Source organism: Hyperolius riggenbachi, chromosome 9 (assembly GCF_040937935.1).
Source record: "Hyperolius riggenbachi isolate aHypRig1 chromosome 9, aHypRig1.pri, whole genome shotgun sequence".
In the NCBI taxonomy this organism is placed as follows: domain Eukaryota; kingdom Metazoa; phylum Chordata; class Amphibia; order Anura; family Hyperoliidae; genus Hyperolius; species Hyperolius riggenbachi.
Genome location: NC_090654.1, coordinates 273,374,109 through 273,395,451, shown reverse-complemented (window position 1 = coordinate 273,395,451; position 21,343 = coordinate 273,374,109). Strand labels below are relative to the sequence as shown.

Genomic DNA, 21,343 nt, shown 5'->3' with positions numbered 1-21,343 from the left:
GGTGCCCCCAGTATAGCTCAGCCAAATATAGGTGCCCACATATAGCTCAGCCAGGTATAGGTGCCCACATATAGCTCAGCCAGGTATAGGTGCCCCCAGTATAGCTTAGCCAGGTATAGGTGCCCACATATAGCTCAGCCAGTTATAGGTGCCCACATATAGCTCAGCCAGGTATAGGTGCCCCCAGTGTAGCTCAGCCAGGTATAGGTGCCCCCAGTATATATCAGCCAGGTATAGGTGCCCACATATAGCTCAGCCAGGTATAGGTGCCCACATATAGCTCAGCCAGGTATAGGTGCCCCCAGTATATATCAGCCAGGTATAGGTGCCCCAGTAGAGAGGGGAGCCGCGACACACTGGGACTCCGCCGCCGGGAGGGTGGCCTGACTCCTCCCTCCCTTACCTCGGGTCCCCCCCTCCATTGTAGCAATGCGTGGCAGTGGGAGTGGTGAAGTAAAGACTCACCTTCCAGGCTCAATGCCAAGATCACTGCCGACACCATGTTCAGTCTCCAGTCGCTTACTCTTACTACTTCCTGCAGGGAGTGATGTGTAGGTACTCTGCAGGAGAATAAGAAACCCCTGGGGGAAAAAAGCACATTGCTCTGGTGTGCTCCATCCCATTCATATACATTAGCCAAGCGCTTTTTGAAGCTCAAGCATTTTAAAAAGCGCTCAGAAGCGCTCTTGGTCTGCACCAGCCCTCACACAAAGTTCCTTTAAGTTTGGTGCAGTTTTGGGCGGTTTACATGCAGGGAAAACGTGTTAATGTTAGTTTATAAGCATTTAAATGCATTAGTATCAGTTAACATGCATTTCCGACAAAACATGTCTGAATCTCCAGGCATACACCCACAAATAACGCAGGTTAACGCGCTGGGCGTAGACGCGTGAAATTTTTAAACGCTTATGCGCCACCATTTCCTACCATTACTCTTATTTTAGCTTATTACTTTAATGACTAGACAAAATCCTGTCTGGAGGTTCCTCAGAGACCTTTGGTCAGCTTTTGTTTTGTTTTTTTATTATGAGCATTTAAAGCCTCATTCTTAGATTGTAATCACAGTGATGTTTTGTTGAAAAGCTGCAGCTGTGTACCTGATTATTTATATTATCTTATCTGGTGCATTATGTTGAGAGATGTGTCTTCCTTAGCTGCCTGAGTTTGTTACATTCATATGAATGTGTACCATATATACTCTCAAGTCGGACCTACATTTTTGACTCATAGCCAAGGGGGGTGAGGGACGCCCCTGAGACCCTCAGTCTTTGCAGAGCGAGCTGCTGCAGCCAGCATGCTTTATAACCATATCCACTGTCGCCTGCTGTTTGGAAAAGCACTACTTTGTATAGCTTACTTTTGATATGAGAAGGTTTAGAGACTTCCATTACCAACCAATGGCTGCAGCACTGAGCACACTGAGCAATGGGTATGTACTACTGTATTAGTGATATTTCCATTTGCACCAATTTACTCAGTGGTAAGTGACATTTTATTAGTTGTCAGCGATAAGCAAGCGCAGCGCTTTCGGTGCAGAATCGTGCACAATGTGAAACAGCTCCAAGGCTTTGTTCACATCTAAAATCTAAATCGCTGACGCCGGTGATTTTAGATTTTTTTGGGCCTTTTTCCCCCCCCTCCTGGCGCTCCATTGCACGCTACAATTTTGTGTTAAACGCTTTTTCAAAAAGCTTTTGCAGAGCGATTTGTTTTTTCACTTCTTGACGCAAGTCAGGAAGTGAACTTTTTGACCCGGAAAAGAATAAATACAATGTATTAATTCATAAACGCATGAACGCAATAGCTATATAAAGTGATTTGTGAGTGTGTTGCGCTTTTCCTATACCTTCCATTGTAGCAAAATCGCCCCGAAAATGGTACATGCAGTGCTTTGCTGAGCGGAAAGCGGACGCACCGCACGGATATGAACTATCCCAAAGGAATCATTGCATAAGCGCTTTGAAGGCGGTTTTAAAAATTGGCGGCGCTAAAAAAAAAAAAAAGCAAAACGCCCAAGGTTTGAACAAGCCAGTTTGCCCCGAGCTTGCTTAACCACTTAACGACCAGGGGATTTTTCCCTGTGCTGTGCTGGGTGGGCTCTTCAGCCCCTAGCACAGATCGTGTTGGCAGCATGGCGATCAGACTTCCCTCCCCTTTTTTCCCCACTAGGGGGATGTCCTGCTGGGGGGGGTCTGATCGCCGCCGGGTGTTTGGGTTTTGCGGGGGGGCTCCTCAAAGCCCCCCTCCGCAGCGCTATTGTGCCCTCCGTCCCTTTCCCTCCCTCCCCTCCTTCCCATGGGCGGCACAGGACGGCGATCCATCCTGCGCCGCCTCTAATAGGCTTTAGCCTATCAGAATCCTGGCGATACCTGGTCAATCAGAAGCCGGGGATCGCCGATCTCCTTTACGGCGCTGCTGTGCAGTATTGATGTAAACACCGGGGATTTCTGCCCCGCGTGTTTACATTTAGCCTGCGAGCCGCGATCGGAGGTTCGCAGGCTGTTCACGGAGACACCCTCCGTGAACTGACATGGAACGTTTCCATGGAAACACCACTTCGACCTGCTGACGCCTGTCGGCGTTAGGCGGTCGTTAAGTGGTTAAGATCCAGCATACCCGAGCACATTGTATCTCTTCTTACTCCGCTCACCGCTAACCCATCATGCGTAGCAACGTCATCCGTCCTCCTTTCCCCATAGCAACAGATCTATAGATATTTGAAGGGCGTGCAGATGCGTTTTTCTTTTCGGATGTGAATCAGATATCTGTGACAGCGCAGCGCTCTGCGTATCTACTGTGACGCCATTGCAACACACACATTATTATAGGGGCCGAAACTGTGAAGTGTCTCCGGGATGTGTGTACACACTCTTATTCCCATGGTAGGTGTGTTGTTTGGTACAGACAGGTGTTTGCATAAGTCCACACATGTGCGTGTTTTATGGAACTAGAAGGAACAGGCAGTATCGTGCTGGAATATTATACACAAACGCAACACTGAGTTAATGGACATATAATTGTTTGCTCTCTGTATTGTCCTGCATGTCTGACCTTTCACAGACACTTACCTTATCTCCAGCACTAAGTAAATGTCAACAGAGCGCTAACTCAATAAATCCGAAAGTACATTCTGTATGGACTCCGAGGATTCCTCCCCCCCCCCTTAATAATGGTCGTCCCGCTAGGAATGGAGAAAAGATGCCAGCGGGGATGGGAATAGAAGGACAACCTTATTAGGAACACTAAACTAATACTGGGCAGGATCGCCCTTTATTAGAAATACTATACTAATACTGGGTAGAGCCTCCCTTTATTAGGAACACTATACTAATACTGGGTAGAGCCTCCCTTTATTAGGAACACTATACTAATACTGGGTAGAGCCCCCCTTTATTAGGAACACTATACTAATACTGGGCAGGGTCTCCCTTTATTAGGAACACTATACTAATACTGGGTAGGGCCTCCCTTTATTGGGAACACTATACTAATACTGGGTAGAGCCTCCCTTTATTAGGAACACTATACTAATACTGGGTAGGGCTTCCCTTTATTAGGAACACTATACTAATACTGGACAGGGCCTCCCTTTTTTAGGAACACTATACTAATACTGGGTAGGGCCTCCCTTTATTGGGAACACTATACTAATACTGGGTAGGGCCTCCCTTTATTAGGAACACTATACTAATACTGGACAGGGCCTCCCTTTATTAGGAACACTATACTAATACTGGACAGGGCCTCCCTTTTTTAGGAACACTATACTAATACTGGGTAGAGCCTCCCTTTATTAGGAACACTATACTAATACTGGGCAGGGCTTCCCTTTATTGGGAACACTACTAATACTGGGTAGGGCTTCCCTTTATTAGGAACACTATACTAATACTGGGTAGAGCCTCCCTTTATTAGGAACACTATACTAATACTGGGCAGGGCTTCCCTTTATTGGGAACACTATACTAATACTGAGTAGAGCCTCCCTTTATTAGGAACACTATACTAATACTGGGTAGGGCTTCCCTTTATTAGAAACACTATACTAATACTGGGCAGGGTCTCCCTTTATTAGGAACACTATACTAATACTGGGTAGGGGGCTCCCTTTATTAGGAACACTATACTAATACTGGGTAGAGCCTCCCTTTATTAGGAACACTATACTAATACTGGGCAGGGCTTCCCTTTATTGGGAACACTATACTAATACTGAGTAGAGCCTCCCTTTATTAGGAACACTATACTAATACTGGGTAGAGCCTCCCTTTATTAGGAACACTATACTAATACTGGGCAGGGCTTCCCTTTATTGGGAACACTATACTAATACTGAGTAGAGCCTCCCTTTATTAGGAACACTATACTAATACAGGAATACATGAAAAACCAGATCACGCTGCACAGTATGAGTACAAGGTAATGCTTCATCAGCCACTGGATAGGAGCATAGAGATTAGGCAAGTTAGGTTCACTCAAATGCATAGCATGGGTGCACAGTAATGGAGGTGCAAGATCAGGTAGGACGCAAAAGGAGGAGGACCCTGCCCAAAGGCTTACAATCTAGAAGGAGAGGTACAGACACGAAAGGTAGGGACCAGAGTTCTGTTGTGGGTTTAGAGCAATTGTGAGGGGTGGTAGGCCAGAGTAAATAGGTGAGTTTTGAGGGCCTTCTTGAAGATGTTGAAGGAGGGGGCTGCCCTAATGGGTGGAGGTAGGGAGTTCCATAGTGTTGGAGCAGCTCTTGAGAAGTCCTGGAGGCGTGCATGGGACTGGGTGATGTGGGGGGGGGGGGCGGTTAGGCAAAGTTCATTCGAGAAGCAGAGTGAGCAGCTAGGTGTGTACCTCTGAGTAAGATCGGAAATGTAGGTTGGACAGGGTGCATATTAATTCGGCGCTGCTCAGTTCGGCGCAGTGAGAGCCGAATGACGGCTCTCACCGCTGCCACTAAACTCCGAGGCGGCATTAAATGCTATTGTATTGTATATGTAATTGTGGTCTGGCAGCCGCCAGAGCCCGAATTCCTGCTACGTGCTACGCGCAGCATAGCATTGCTGCTATGGGGCGCCCAGTTTCGGCGCTTGGCTCTCTGAGCTGCGCGCCGAAAACAGATGATTCGGTTGGACAGATTTTGTGGACAGATTTGTAGGTCAGACACAGTATTATAATCTGATTCTGGACTGGATAGGAAGCCAGTGGAGGGATTCTCGGAGGGGAGCCGCCCTGGTGGAGCGATGGGAGGAGTAGATCATTCTGGCTGCCGCATTCATGATGGACTGCAGTGGGGCATTACACATAATGATTTGGTGTGTCTGTATACCAGTGCAAAGATTAAAGCTCTACCCAGTGGCGTAGCTAAGGAGCTGTGGGCCCCGATGCGAGTTTTACAATGGGGCCCCCCAGGCACTCTATACATAGCAATTGATACGGCGCACCAAAACCTGCCAATGGCAACTACAGTGTCAGAGGTGCAAGAAGGGGATGGGGAAGAGCTTGTTAATGTTTAGCACTACTCAATGTATATATAGAAGTGATTATTATGAGCACAGGACCAATAGAGAACTAATACTGTAGTTGAGGGAGGGCCCTTCGGGGCCCCTCTGGCCCAAGGGCCCCGATGCGGTCGCTACCGCTGCACCCCCTATTGCTACGCCCCTGGCTCTACCTTCTGGCTGATCTCTTATGTATATAAATAATGATTTCTTTGACATTTCATTTTGGTACTATTGCTACCTGGCTGCATTAAGTGATCCTTGTCGTATGTCTGCCGTTTCAGGTTTGCCAAGCAGAGATCCTCGTTGGGACGTGTTTCCAAGCAATAAACAGCCGCATCCAAATCCAGATTCTCAAAGCTCAGAACCTACCAAGCTCGCTAACGCCGCTGTCTCTAAGTATGTACCATGTGTGTTCCCTCTGCCTCTCCCTCTCCCTAAGTACATATGTACAGTACATATGCCCTCTGCCTCCCCCTCCCTAAGTATGTACTGTACGTGTGCCCAGTGTCTCTCCCTTTTTCACTATCTTAGTATGTACAGTATGTGTGCCCTCTGTCTCACCCTCTTCGTATGTACGGTACGTGTGCCCTCAGAGGCGCTTTACCTCAGTGTCAGAGGCGCTTTACCCGGACCTGGATGCTATTAGTTGTTTTCTCACTTTTATTGCCTGATGAAGCGGGGTCACGCCTGCGAAACGCGCTGCAAGTTTGTGTGGAGTATTGAAATAAATTTCTCTGTTTAACATGTCACCACGTGTAACTGGTATCCTTGGGAGTAGGTAAGTCCACCACTGCTTCTCCTATTTTTAAAAATGTTATGTACTTTTATCCTGCTGGCCCCTCTGTTCTCCTGCTGTTTAAAGGAGAACTGTAGTGAGAGGTATATGGAGGCTGTCATATTTATTTCCTTTTCAGCAATACCAGTTGCCTGGCAGCCCTGCTGATCTATTTGGCAGAAGTAGTGGCTGAATCACACCAGAAACAAGTATGCAGCTAAACCTGTCATATCTGTCAAAAGTTGTCAGAAAAACCTGATCTGCTGCATGCTTGTTCAGGGCCTATGGCTGAAAGTATTAGAGGCAGAGGATCAGCAGGGTAGCCAGGTAACTGGTATAGCTGAAATGGAAATAAATATGGCAGCCTCCATACACCTCTCTCTACAGTTCCCCTTTAATGCCAAAGAAGCTTTCAGGCCTTCTTGGAAGGCCATGGAAGTACTCGGGTACTCGGGGGACCCAAATACTTCAGAGGAGACCCCAAGACGCAGCCAGCGGGAGATTTGAACAGGGACCCAGTGGTGGAATGAGTTGACGCAAAGAGGAACTGGAAGGCTCTAAGCGATCCAGAGTCTTCCCTCCTCTAAGGTGAGTATCTAACTTTTTGTTTGTTTTAATAGGTTACCCTTGTCCTTTAAAGAGGCTTATAATCTAATACCCGAGAGTCTGGGAAGGAAGGCAATCAGCCAACACCAACACTAGCTTTTACTAGCATGGCAGGAGATATACGTGGAAGGATGCAGAATTGGATGTAATAAAGAAGAAGTGATATAGTGGTACTTTGTCCTAGAGACTGACTTTGTTACCCAGAATGCAGCTCTAGCCTAGGCTGTAAAAACAGGAAGTGTTTACAAAAATAATGTAAATTGTGTGCAGCCTGGAATTAAGCCAATGACGTGCACTTTTTTGCTGATTTTGATTGGCCTGTATTCAAGCTGGAATAATTAGCATCACATTGATCCTTTTTATTCCTTCTTTGTCCACCTAAGATGCGCCTTGACCCACGGAATGGTAACCTCCTCCGTCTGTTCTCCCTTCCCGTCAGGTTTCTACGTCAAGGCTGAAATGTTCAGCACGGAGGGGCTCCTGTTCAAAAAGAAGACGCGAACGCTGAAGCCCTCGAATGGCGAGGTGAACTGGGGGGAGAGCATGCTGTTCCCGGTCACACAGAAGGAGCAAGGCATCAACTTCCTGATCAAACTCTACAGCCGCAGTTCCGTCAGAAGGAAACACTTCATTGGGCAGGTACTGGCTGACTCCTCGTTTGTTTTATAGGAGTATTGCGGAAAAATATTCAGCACAACAAGTTCTCTTCCAATGCTCTCTCTGTTTTGTTATTATTTATTTATTTATACAGTGCCAGCATATTTCATGGCCAGGAGCAGCACTATCATAGGGGCAAACTAGGCAATTGCCGCAGGACCCTTTAGTGCAGGGATTGTCCAGATCTCTGCCAGACTTGTGGTTAGTGTTGGGCGAACAGTGTTCGCCACTGTTCGGGTTCTGCCGAACACACGTCACGCGTACCCTCGTATGCGTCATCACGTAGAGGACGTGAGGTCAGAGAAAGGGCGGAAGTACCACAAGGGTACTACCGCTGAACCGGCATGTTCGGGTCCCCATTGACTTGCATTGAGTTCGGGGTTCGGGCCGAACATGCCGAACATCTGGCCCATGTTCGGCCTGTTCGGCCCGAACCCGAACATCCAGGTGTTCGCCCAACACTACTTGTGGTCTCTAAGGTCCCTGCAAAGTTGGGCAGCATAGTAACTCACCTGTCCTTGCCGGTGCACTCTTCCATTAGAGTGGCCATACCTTCTCAGTGACCTGGTGCTTGTCATTAGGGATGCTCATTTGGATTCCGCGGAAATGCAATTTCCGAAATTCCGATCGGAAATTGCATTTCCGCATCGGAATGCGTAAATCGGTAATGCAAGTGAGTTAGGCGGATTTCCGCCAGAAATTGCGGAAATTTCCGACGGAAATCGTGGACATTCCTCCCGACTTTAACATCGATTTTTCTCAAAAACTATAAGGTCTTTTTGAAAACTTTTTTTTGCCTCTTGTTCACAAGATTCGGTTTAATAAACCCTGAACATTTGGTGTTTCTAGGACTTACGGGGGCTTTGCTATTAACCGCTAAAGTCGGAGGATTTTTACTGTAATGTAAAATGCAGAAAATTTGCATCTGCCTATTTTCTGCATTTACATTACAGTAAAAATCCGCCGACTTTAGTGGTTAATAGCAAAGCCCCCGTAAGTCCTAGAAACACCAAATTTTCAGGGTTTATTACACAGAATCTTCTGAACAAGATGCAAAAAAAGTTTTCAAAAAGACCTTACAGTTTTTGAGAAAATCAATGTTAAAGTCGGGCGGAATTTCCGTGATTTCCGGCGTAAATTCCGCATTGGAATGCGGAAATTGGTAGCGGAAAGCGAAATCGGTAATTGGCAATGGCGGAATGCGGATTTACCGCGGAATCGGAAATTGGTATTTCCGACCATCCCTACATTTATACTGTATAATAACATGCACCAGGTCACTGAGAAGATGTGTCCCCACGAGGATGAAGACAGGAGCCCACAGACTAAGGGAGCAGTGCACCAGCTGGAACAGTTGAGTTAATATGCTAACAAAAATATTTGCAGGGATTTCGGGGAGCACAATAAAGTTGGGGGTGTTCTTGGGAGGGGTTCGGAGGCCGTGGGGGGGGGGGTGACCTTGCTGCTGGAGGAAAGGTTACTTTTGTCCTGGGGCCCGTAAATGTAACCAACCCTGTCCTTGGCTCCATACAAATGAATGGTAAATGACATCAGCAGGGCTGGTACGGATAACACATGCTGGTATAGCAAGTCTTGCATGATGTACAAATTGATGGGGTAAGAAAATAGATACTGGAGGGAGGTATAGCAAATCCAAGATACAATAGGAGAGAGGGCCCTGTCCCTAAAGCCATTTACACACACTTTACATTACTGGCCACCGGAACAGCCATTGGTGTGAGGGTTTGGAAACCTTGTGGTTCTGGTGGGATAACCAGTGGTCAGGGTGGACTTTTCATAGATACGATCGCAAGTTGTATTCTTTAATGCTGCAAATCTATAAAATACAATCTTTTTTTTTTTTTTTTTTGAATGGTCTTATAGAAAATAACAGCATTCAATAAACAATGCACAGTTAATGGGCACCGTTAGGCTGGCTTTAGACTACGCCAGATGCACAGCGGTGCACTGATACCTCCAGGATCGCGCCTGTGGTGACAGAAAGACCAAGGGCCAGGCAACCTAGGCAGGTGCTTGGGCCAAGTGAAAGTCAAAGGGCCACTTGCCACCTTCTTTGACCCCTCTTCACTTCAGCTTACGCAAAGGATCACAAGGGGTCCCAAACTTACCTTGCCTAGAACCCCATTCCATCTTAAAGGGACACTCAAGTCAAACAAAAAAAATGAGTTTTACTCACATAGGGCTTCCAATAGCCCCCTGTAGCTGTCCGGTGCCCTCGCCGTCTCCCTCCGATCCTCCTGGCCCCGCCGGCAGCCACTTCCTGTTTCGGTGACAGGAGCTGACAGGCTGGGGACGTGAGTGATTCTTCGCGTTCCCAGACACATTAGCACCCTCTATGCTGCTAAATGGTATATGATGTATGCTATAGCAGCATAGATGGCGCTATTGTGGCCAGGAACGCGAAGAATCACTCGCGTCTCCAGCCTGTCAGCTCCTGTCACCGAAACAGGAAGTGTCTGCCCGCACAGCAGAAGCAGTGACTGGAAGGAGTACAGGTGGATGTCTGAGATAGTCAACAACTATCTCAGACAGAAGCAGTGACTGGAAGGAGTACAGGTGGATGTCTGAGATAGTCAAGAATTAGCCCATAGGTCGGGGGAGGAGGCAGACAAACGGGAAGGTCAGACTGACCGGATCACTTAGAGTCATCAAACAGAAACCAGCTGAGATGCTCACAGAATGAAGGATGCACTCTGGAACTGCACCTGCTGTCTGGCCATAAATCTTGTACAGACGGGGTCATGAGAAGGGCATGTTTACCACCCTGTCAAGTAAATCGTGTCCAAACCTATACCACACCCCAAATAACATACAATCCTCTTAATGATCATATGGACTGCTAAGGTGGAGTAAAATGGCCAAAGCAGGCCTGTCTAGACAATACCAAATGAACTCTTTCAAATGGCGTCGTAAACATATTGCAGAACCAAACATTTAGTTACACTAAAAAGAAGTGACTACGGAGGCCACACCAAACACCATCTGGCGACGCCGCCTACAATGACCCTCAGCCATAGAACACTGGCGAGGAGATGTGCGCCCCACCAAAGATGATCCACAGGCTCCTAAAGCAAGTCTGAAGCGATATTAAAAAAACAAAAACAGATGCTTATCTAAGGAGAGGGAAGGCTCTGGGTCCTATAGAGCCTATAGAGCCTTCCCTCTCTCTACCGGTCCCCATTCCACCCTGTTCAAATCTCCCGCTGCAGGAGGCTTCGGCAGTCTTCAGGGGCCCGAGTGCTTCTGAAGATGGGCGGCTCTGTACTGCCCATGCAAGAGGGCGCGCTTGCGCATGCACAGTATGGAGCGGCCTGCAGTGGTGGGTTGAAATTTCACATCGAAATCGTAATGCGAAATTTCAGAGAAAATTGTAATTCATTTCGTATGTAATAGTAGTATTTCAAAATTTCGCGAAATTTTGTGCCGACTTTAGAGGTTAATAGCAATGCCTCCATACAGGCTATTGCTACCAAAATTGCTACATATGTTAAAGAGACACTGAAGCGAAAAAAAAATGATGATATTATGATTTGTATGTGTAGTACAGCTAAGAAAAAAAACATTAAGATCAGATACATCAGTCTAATTGTTTCCAGTACAGGAAGAGTTGAGAAACTCCAGTTATCTCTATGCAAAAAAGCTATTAAGCTCTCCGACTAACTTAGTCGTGGAGAGGGCTGTTATCTGACTTTTATTATCTCAACTGTAATTGAACTGTTTACTTTTCCTCTGCCAGAGGAGAGTTCATTACTTCACAGACTGCTCTGACAGACTAATTTTGAATGCTGAGTGTTGTGTAATCTGCACATATTATGGAGTGATGCAATGTTAGAAAAAACACTATATACCTGAAAATAAAAATATGAGAATATTTTCTTTGCTGCTAATCTTCTAGTAATTATTCATAGTACACAACCAATTCATTATATCATATATTTTTTTTCGCTTCAGTGTCTCTTTAAGCAGAATAGTGGGTATAAGTCACACATTTTTCAAAAAGACCTTGTAGTTTTTGAGAAAATCGATTTAAAAAAATGCAAAGAAAATGGTTTTTAAACTGTCATTTTTCTAAGTTTAAAAACCATTTTTACTTGCATTTTTAAAATCGAGTTTCTCAAAAACTACAAGGTCTTTTTGCAAAATTATTTTTTGTGACTTGTACCCACGATTTTCCTTAACCAATGTAGCAATATTGGTGTCAGTAGCATGTATGGGGACTTTGCTAATCACTGCTAAAGTCGGCAAGAAATTATGCGAAATTACAAATGACTACACGAAATCAATTGAATTTGCAAATCGGAACTACGTATGAGCGTAATTGCGAAAACGTACGCGAAATTTAGCGAAATCGTTATTTGTTGATTATGCTTATCGCTCCGGTTCCCAAACAGCTCTGAAGCCTCCCGAAGCCTCGTTATATTTTAATTTTTTTTTTCTTTTCGTTTCAGATTTGCTTTCAGTGTTATGGTAAAGGACTATTAGTGGGTTGATGTGGAGCAGGGAGGTGAATACACCTAAATGCAGCTGCTTATTGTATATTGTAATATGATAGGCAGGTAGAGTTCCTCTATAGATGACACTAGCAGGTAAGTCCACAGGCTTCCCACCACCCCGCTGACAACAGAACTCTCTTTCATGCAGAGGACACAGAGCGCTCCGCTATAGAACCCAGAGGATCGCCTTACAATTCCCCTAAATAGACAGATTTTCCAGCGGGTGGAAATGTCACTTGTATGAATTACACCACGGGGTAGATGGCTTTCACTCCCTTAAATGTAACCCATTCATCCATTGTGCCACTTAAATACATGTTCGGGCTAAGCCACCAGTGTAACGACGCAGATTACTTTACTCCAGTGACAATGACAGGTAACCGGATCCAGCTGGGGGGATATCGGAGCATTGTGCGGGCTGTGACGGATCCGCATGCATGCAGGTGACTTCTTCTGAGAGCAACAGTCGCAGATGGAGAAGTGATTTCAGGGTGGAAAGCTGAGATGTATGCCAATCAGGAAATTGAAAAAAAAATAAGCTTGCAACAATTAAAGTTAAATAAGAGTGTGCAAAGGTTTATGCACAGTCGCTCCCCTACCATCCACACAGGCTGGATAGGCTCCAGCCAGGGGCGTAGCAATAGGGGGTGCAGAGGTAGCATCCGCATTGGGGCCCTTGGGCCAGAGGGGCCCCGAAGGGTCCACCCTCTATCACAGTATTAGCTCTCTATTGGCCCTGTGTTAATAATAATGTAATAATTACTTCTATAGACGCTTTGAATCGTAGTAACCCTTAAAGGGAACCTTAACTAAGAGGGACATGGATGTTGCCTTTTAAACAATACCAGTTGCCTGGCAGTCCCGCTGATCTCTTTGGCTGCAGTAGTGGCTGAATCACACACCTGAAACAAGCATGCAGCTAATCCAGTCTGACTTCAGTCAGAGCAGCTGATCTACATGCTTGTTGAGGGGCTGTGGCTTAAAGTAATAGAGACACAGGATCAGCAGGAAAGTCAGGCAACTTGTTTTTTTTTAAAAGGAAAAATCCATATCCTTCTCAGTTTAGGTTCCCTTTAAGAACACTGTTTCCCATCCCCTTCTGGCAACTCTGACACTGTGGCAGTCCTTGGCAGGTTTTGGTGCACCATATCAATTGCTATGTATAGAGTGCATAGCTACGCCACTGTCTCCAGCCTCGGGGCCCAGAGCTGTGAGGGTGCAGGAAGGGGGCCCCGACTTCTAGCCTCCCTTCTTTTCCTTGGGCCCCCAGCAGCATGTGTGCTCAACCCCCCCATCTGCAGCATTATGGAGCTTATGGGCAAGTATTACAGGCAGCACACATCTCCTCCGGGGTCCAGGTGCTGGAGGTCTCGTCTGTTTTCTCTGCACCGCCACCGGCCGCTCTGTACTTCCTGCAGCAGGTTTAAGAGCACCTATTATCTGAATTAAATCATGCCTTAGGCCTGGAACCCACTGAAAACCGCAAACGCAAAACGCAACCGCTAGCGTTTTGTCTGAGCGGTTTGCAAGCGGATTCATGCACGTTTTTGGTCGTGTTTTGCAACATTGTATTTTTTTCCCCAGCGGGTGCCTAGCGTTTTGCGTTTTGCGTTTTTATCCTGATTGGTCCTGTGAATTATTTTTCATTTTGTTACAGTGTGCTGAACCGCAAAACGCTAGCAAAACCGCTCAGTTTAGGTTTTGCTGAGCGTTTCCGCTAGCGGTTCAATACTTTACATTGAAGCGCTAACGCTCCCAAAATGCTGCATGTCCTGCGTTTGCGTTTCTGAGAAACGCAAACGCTCCTGTGGAAGTTGCCCCATCCATTAACATTAGCCCAGCGTTTTGGCAAACTGCTAGCGTATCGCAGTGCTGCCAAAACGCTGCCAAAAGCGCTCCTGTGGGTTCCAGCCCTGAGTGCCTTTTTTGCAGAATCCAAAATGCGGTACTACTTCGTTAGCCAGGCACAACCACTAGGTGGCATTAATTACTATTCCCCCTCCAGGCCGCCACGGATAGTAGGGAAATATGTAACTCTGCTGCCAGTGATCGCTGGAGTTTTATCGCCACCTAGTGGTTGCGCCCGGCTAACGGAAAAGAACCCGAAATGCATTTCGAATTATCTGTGTGCCTTTTTGCAAAACCCTTCTGTATCAGGTCATTAAGAGTAGGGATGATCAATGAGATGCAAATACTTCCAAAATTATTCAAATATATTCAGCTTGAAAAAAGGACCAATCAATTTAACCACTTGAGGACTCAGCCTTTACCCCCCCTTAAGGACCAGCGTGTTTTTTTATGATCTGTGCTGGGTGGGCTCTGCAGCCCTCAGCACAGATCAGGTTGCAGGCAGAGCGATCAGATCGCCCCCCTTTCCCCCCCCCCCTATGGGGATGGTGTGCAGGGGGGGTCTGATCGCTCCTGCCTGCCTGGGTGTTGCGGGGGGGGCACCTCAAAGCCCCCCTCCACGGCGAAATTCCCCTCCTCCCTCTCCTCCCACTCCCCCCTGGTGATCGGGGCTGCACAGGACGCTATCCGTCCTGTGCAGCCTGTGACAGGACGTCCCCTGTCACATGGCGGCGATCCCCGCCGCTGATTGGTCAGGGATCGCCGATCTGCCTTACGCCGCTGCTGTAGCAGCAGCGCCGTTCAATGTAAACAAAGGAGACAAACGTCTCCTGCGTTTACATTTAGTCTGCGAGCCGCGATTAGCGGCTCGCAGGCTATTCACGGAGACCCGCTCCATGATCTAACAGGAAACGGCCGCTCGCGCGAGCGGCCTTTCCTGATTAATTAGGGAGGCACCTTGCGACGCAGATGTGCGTCGCTGGTCCTCCAGCTACCACTTTGCCGCCGCACGGTATGAGTGTGCGGTCGGCAAGTGGTTAAATCTGGGTTTAAATTGATTGGTCCACTTTCAAACTGCATACATTTGCATAAAAATGTGCATAAATTTGCAACAACTCGTAAGAATGTGCATATCTGTGATCGTCCCTAATTAGGAGTGTCTTTTACTTTGGTTGTCATTTAACTCCACCTATTTGAGCATTCTGGGGTGGGTGAGAAGAAGTGTAATCATCTCAGGTTCCTCCTTCTCTGCTCATGGTAAACTTACTAGGGGAGGAGGAAGGTAGCTTTACCTGAGCATCACCTTTTAATAACAGAAACACAGCAGGACCATCCTCATCAATAGAGTAGAGTGTCACAGCGCATACTGTAACACTGAATAGGGACATTAACAAACTGCACAATGCCACCTTGTGGCCATTTAGCATGTATTTAGCACGTAATCTTGTGTACGGATGATAAATGAGATGCAAATGTTTCCAAGTTGATGTAAATGTATGCAATTTTTTTATGCAAATATATGCAGCTCCAAAATGGGCAAATCAATTTATACCTGGTTTACATTGATTGGTCCATTTTCAAACTCAATATGTCTGCATAAAATCATTGATCATTCCTATTCTTATGTAAGGAAGACCCTGGCTTTTAGCTTAGCTCTAGGGATAATAGTCATTCATGACAGATTGATTTGCATGAGTGCGTTTATGTCAGTGTCCTAACTGAGCCTGGATTCTGTGCGGGAGAACAACCAAACTCCATGCAGATAGTGCCCTGGCTGGGATCCAAACCAGCACTGCAAGGCAGGGGCGTAACTAGACATCACTGGGCCCCCCTGCGAAACTTTGGATGGGGACACCCAACCCTCTTGCTTTCTGCACAAGAAAACTGAGGACCAATGTGTTTTCTCCATGCAGATAAAAACACCTAGACTTAAAGGAAAAATCAGGCAATCTATGGTACCCCCAGATCTACTTACCCGGGGCTTCCTCCAGCCCCTTGCAGCTGACAAGTCCCTCATTGCAGCTCTGCTCCCAGTACATACATACACACAGCCGTATTATTTTACTACATGAGAGCACATGCTATATGGAGGAACAACAATGACATGCTGAACATAAGATATAGTATCACTGTAACTTTGCCAAAACATTCAGAATGTCACTGATTGATACTCTTATTACGGGATCTTGGAATTCATTGAGACAACAAGCTCTCAATGAAGCAGCAACAGTAAGACATCAATCTCCACTCCATTGTGTTATAAAAGTAATTAGAGGCCATAAGGTCATTAGCCTGTGCGTGATAAGAATCTAGGAATCCTTTTGAAGTCATTGCTGAAAAGGGAAAGTCTACAACTTTTTTTTCAAAATGTGACTCTTTTGTTTTTTAGGTTGTACATAGAGACATCAGAACTTAGCTGCAGTGTGAGTCAGATGTTTTTTACGAACCCTAGGGAGCAGGGACAGTATACAAATTCCAAAGTGTGTATGAGTCCTTATCTGTGTGGTGGACACATGCAGTCAATATAACAATGGTGTGAGAGCAGACTACGTTTTTTCACTCCATGCCCTTAGCTGTCAGTCTCTCAAACTTTTCCCCCCACGGGCCCCCTGTGGCTTCTGGGCCCCCCTGCGGAGGCATCCCTTGCAGGGTCTATTGTTATGCCCCTGCTGCAAGGCGAGGGCACTAACCACTATGCCACCGTAATGAGACTTTGCACCCGTATCCCTTTGCCGTGCCATGCGTGGCTATGAGGATTCAGATGTGCGCTGCGGAACACTGCAGCATGCATCATTTTCCTTTGCCTGCATGCAATCTGAATGCAGCCTATTGAAATCGTGTGTGAAAAACGGGCGCGATTCGCCACTAGTGGAAATAGGCCTGTAGGCTGTAGTTTTTTTTTCTGCAGAAAATTTGCATGCGAAAATTCGTACAATGCATGTCAAATGACTTACATTAGATGTGCAGCGAACCCAAACAGACATGAAGGTGAGAACCTTATGCCTTGAGACTGGTCAGGTCCAAGTAGCCAGTGCATGTTCATCCTGTGGGTCACCACTCCACACAACTTTCAACGTACAGTATATGGATAAGAAGGAGGCTCTGAATAGGCTTTTTAATTGTGCGTTTATCAAATCTCAGCAGTTACACAACATGTTTTGGGGTGACCCCCTTCATCAGGTGTACGTGCATCAAAGGAATCACAGGGAGTCAATACGTTTGTATGTATACTACACCCAGTCTCAGTACGCTTCTTCCTGGTCACCTGACCAGTGACATCATAAAACAAGTCCTAAGTTCATTTAACCCCTTGGGGGACTCAAAAAGGCACTACACCTACATGTCTACCCAAAGATAAACAAGCAGCATATGCTGGGTATCATGGTGCGCGGCGATTTTGCAAAAATGGAAAAAAATCAGGGGCTTCAGAGTACAGTGGCTGGATAGTGTACTGGTTAAGGGCTCTGCCTTTGAGATGGGAGACCAGGGTTTGAATCCTGGCTAGAGTCAGTACCTATTCAGTAAAGTCCTTGGGCAAGACTTCCTAACAGTGCAGGGTGGCGCCTTGAGCGCGCCCTTAGTGGCCGCAGCTCTTGATCGCTTTGAGTCCAACAGGAGAAAAGCACTAAACAAATGTTAGGATTAGGGATTATTAATAAAGTGGGGCCTCAGAGTACTTTATAAAGTAAACTTCACATTGAGAACTTTTGTAGAAAAAAAAGCTCCTTATAAACTAATGTAATTTCCATTTCAGCACATCAGTACAGGGCTATTTATATGTCATCACATCCATGACAAATAAGGCATTAAGTCCTCATTTCGGGGCAGTCGGAGAAGCCTGGCATCTCTCGTCCTCATCTGCCTGGTCATTCAGTAACAATCCCCCTTTATACATAACAGTTTGAGCCGATCTCTCTCTGGCAGACCATTACTGCACGTCTGATACACATCTGTTGCTGGGAATTCTCATACGGTGTAATCCGAGGCCCTTGGAACGGGATCCAGAGGGGGACGCTGTGTCATTTGGACTATAAAAGGGCCGGAGGAGGACAATATGAGAGGGGTAATCTTGTGTTTTGTCCTCCGGAGAAGTAACAGAGACGCTTTTCATCGTCCCGAACACTGACTCCTCTGTGTAACAAACTCAATCCGGCAGACGTGGCTGGGCGGGCGGGCGGCCGGCGCTCCTATTCTTGAGAAGTGGCCAACTATCCCGCGCCGTTCGGGGGAAAAGTAAATCAACACAGGATGGACGGAGAGTAGCAGGTGTGTCTGTGCTGGAAGCAGCTGCGGAGAACTCCTTTATGAGGCCATGGCTCAGGAATGACATGTATATAACCTGCGGGGGATGAATGGCAGGGCCAAACCCTGCTGACAACAATACCGGGGTCCCACAACAGAGGGGGGGCTGAAAACATGAAAGCACTCAAGAATACGTGAAATAGGAATACTCCCCAAATGTCATTACATTTCAGTCTGGTTATCTTCTCCATAGACTATAATCTGTTTTGTACAAACTGAAAAAAAAAAAAAGCTTTATGCTTATATGAAATTCAATTTCACTTTTGCTGTCCCAGGAAAAAAAAAACCCATATATATATAAGTAGATAAATACTTGTTCTACTTACAAGGCATATGTACTGTACTGTCCACATTTTGATTTCAGTTCATTTGTATATAGTAAATAAAGAGAAAACTGTTCCAGGCATTTTCCATCTTTACTGACTCTGACTGAAGCCAATCCTGATGTAATTTCCTCCCTTACTCTTTTTATTCTCCTGCCTCAAATGGTGCATGCATTGTCGGCCCTCCTCCCCAGTCTGTACTAAAAACTGCACTGTCATATCTAGCTTGCTTTGTAAACACATTTGTTCTTCTCTGTTCCCCATGTATAGTTATAAGCAGCGTGGCTCACCTCATCCATTGAAACCCGCAGCAATAAGAGACCTCTCCCTCACGGCTCCCCTAGTGCTGGCTTCTGATGATGATGCGATCACCAGAAGCCGGTAATAGGGGAACGGTGAAAAAGAGAAGTCTCTGATCGCCGCTGGATTAGGTGAGCCGCTCTGCCACTGCTTATAATTATACATAGGGAATAGATGAGAACACTGGGGGACAATGCAGGGAGTCCCCGACATCGTGGCGGGTCAGTGGTCCGTATCAGCAGGTGTTCTCAAATTTGGGACATCCTTTATTTGACATATAAGACGCTTTACTTGATGACTTCATTACAATCCCCGGCTTAATGTCGATTATCCGTTGTTTAGTGTTCCACAGAATCCAGCGACCCTTTGTAATATTACAGTTATGTGATAACCACAGCTCTGTTGTGCTTGTTTTCAGGTGTGGATCAGCGGCGATAGTAACAGCATTGGAGCAGCAGAACAATGGACAGACACGATCAGTCACCCGGAAAAAGTGGTCACTATTTGGCACAAGTTAAACGCCTCTAGTTAAGGGGTGAAACAAGCTCTAGACTTCTATAAGAGACAATCTTCCCCTTCAGAGATTACAAGTAAGGTCATACCCCCCCTGCTGTCAGCAGAAGAGCCTGGATATAAGGAAGCCAAGCTGGACTCCATTGTGCCTGAAGACTTGTGTATAGGGGGTTTAAAATCACTGCTGGGCCTGGGACATCTATACAGGAGGATCTCTAGTAACTTACAGACATACAGCCAAATAACAAGACTTTGTGGATTACCTCATTTTACAGCAAGACTTTCTAAATTATTCAGCCAAGATATGTGGTTGCTTCTCTTGTTTCAGGACTGTGTCAATTAAAGGAAACCTCCAAGTCTATAGTTTGTGTTGAATATAGGATGATAGAATGAAAAAGGTAACCTTAAAGCTTGATGAGACTGTTTAGAAGTGCCGGGTTCCTGCAGACATCTTCTCACCTCACTGATATCCAGAGATGTGGGTTCCTCCAGACTTCTCCTTACCTAAATGCTATACGGAGCTAAGGGTTCCGCCAATCTTCTCCTCAGCTCACTACTATACGGAGCTGTGGGGTCCTGCAGACATCTCCTCACCTCACTGCTATCCAGAGTCGTAGGTTCCTCCAGACTTCTCCTCACCTCACTGCTATCCAGAACTGTGGGGCCCTCCAGAAATCTTCTACCCTTAACTGTTATCCAGAGCTGTGGGGTCCTCCAAACATCCTCCTCCCCGGGCTCCCCCACTTATCCCTATCCAGGACTGTGGATTCCTCCAGACATCTCCTCCCCCTACTGCTCTCCGTAGCTGTGGGGTGCTACAAACATCTTCTCTCACTGCTACCCAGAACTGAGGGTTCCTCCAAACATCTCCTTCCCTCGCTGCTATCTACAGTAGTACTGTGAGATCCTCCAGACATCTCCTAGCTTCAAAGCTATCCAGAGCTGTGGGGTCCTCAAAACATCTCGTCTCCTTACTGATATGTAGGACTGTGGGTTACTCCAGACTTCTCTCTCCCTCTCTGGTATCCAGAGATGTGGGCTCCTCCAAACATCTCCTTCCCTCAATGCTATTTAGAGCCGCCAAATTCCTCCAGACATCTATCCTCACTGCTATCCAGAACTGTGGGTTCCTCCAGACATCTCCATCCCTCACTGCTATGCAAAACTGTAGGTTTCACCAGACACCTTACCCCCCCCCCCCCCCCCCCCCCCCCCCGCTATCCAGAACTGTGGGTTCCTCCAAGCAGCTCCTTCCCTCACTGCTATCCAGAACACACACACACACACACGAAAATTGTCAAATCAAAAGAAATCAAACCAATTTGTTGAATGCACAAATTACACAGCACAATGCATCCATAAGCAGCAGTAAAATGGATCTCCCTACAAGCTCTCTGGTATCAAAGAGGAGGGGTATTAAAGAGTGCAATATTTTACAATAAATAATAACAAAATAATATCTATGTATAAGGCATGCAATATAAAATACAGGTTGTCTATGCATCAAATACTGTATATGCCCTGTGATCAGAAGCTTTTGAAAACTCCACTGTGAAGTAGGTGAATTCACCGTGAGTAACCAATTACATCGGCCAGCCAGTGAAATACAAGGTTTGGGTGCCACGTAGTGGTTGGCAGGTACCCGTTCGGTGTCATTTGTGGAACTATCGACTCAACAACAGAGTGAACAGCTCGTAACTAGAACTGAAGTCCCTCAGGGGCCTTTCAAACTGGCACAGTATGGTGAGGCATTTTACCACAGCAAAACACTAGAGCAATGAAGGTCTATGGGGAATAGACCCCTGCAGCGAGTCAGTTTCGTTTTTGCCACTGGACGCTCCCAGCGGCGGCAGCGTGATCAAGATGTTTGACTCGACACTGGCACAGGGGGCTAGTAAAGTTCTTACAACTTTGAAGACCTTTCACTGATATGCTGCAGTGTGGTTACTGCTCCTGGAGCACAGAAAGGGTTAACCTCCTCTGTTTATATATCAGCTCAGAATTCGGCAG

General features: G+C 46.4%; 1 protein-coding gene across 4 annotated transcripts in view; it reads left to right on the top strand.

Moving 5' to 3' along the window:
- Nucleotides 1-20,523, top strand: part of TC2N (tandem C2 domains, nuclear) — an 83,893-nt gene extending 63,370 nt beyond the window's left edge. For all 4 annotated transcript variants that reach the window (XM_068254590.1, XM_068254591.1, XM_068254589.1 and 1 more), the window contains exons 10-12: nt 5,777-5,891; nt 7,316-7,515; nt 19,239-20,523. In XM_068254590.1, coding sequence (XP_068110691.1) covers nt 5,777-5,891; nt 7,316-7,515; nt 19,239-19,352 — 429 coding nt within the window. In that variant the 3' untranslated portion in view covers nt 19,353-20,523. The remainder of the gene's footprint in view (nt 1-5,776; nt 5,892-7,315; nt 7,516-19,238) is intronic.
- Nucleotides 20,524-21,343: the final 820 nt, after the last annotated feature.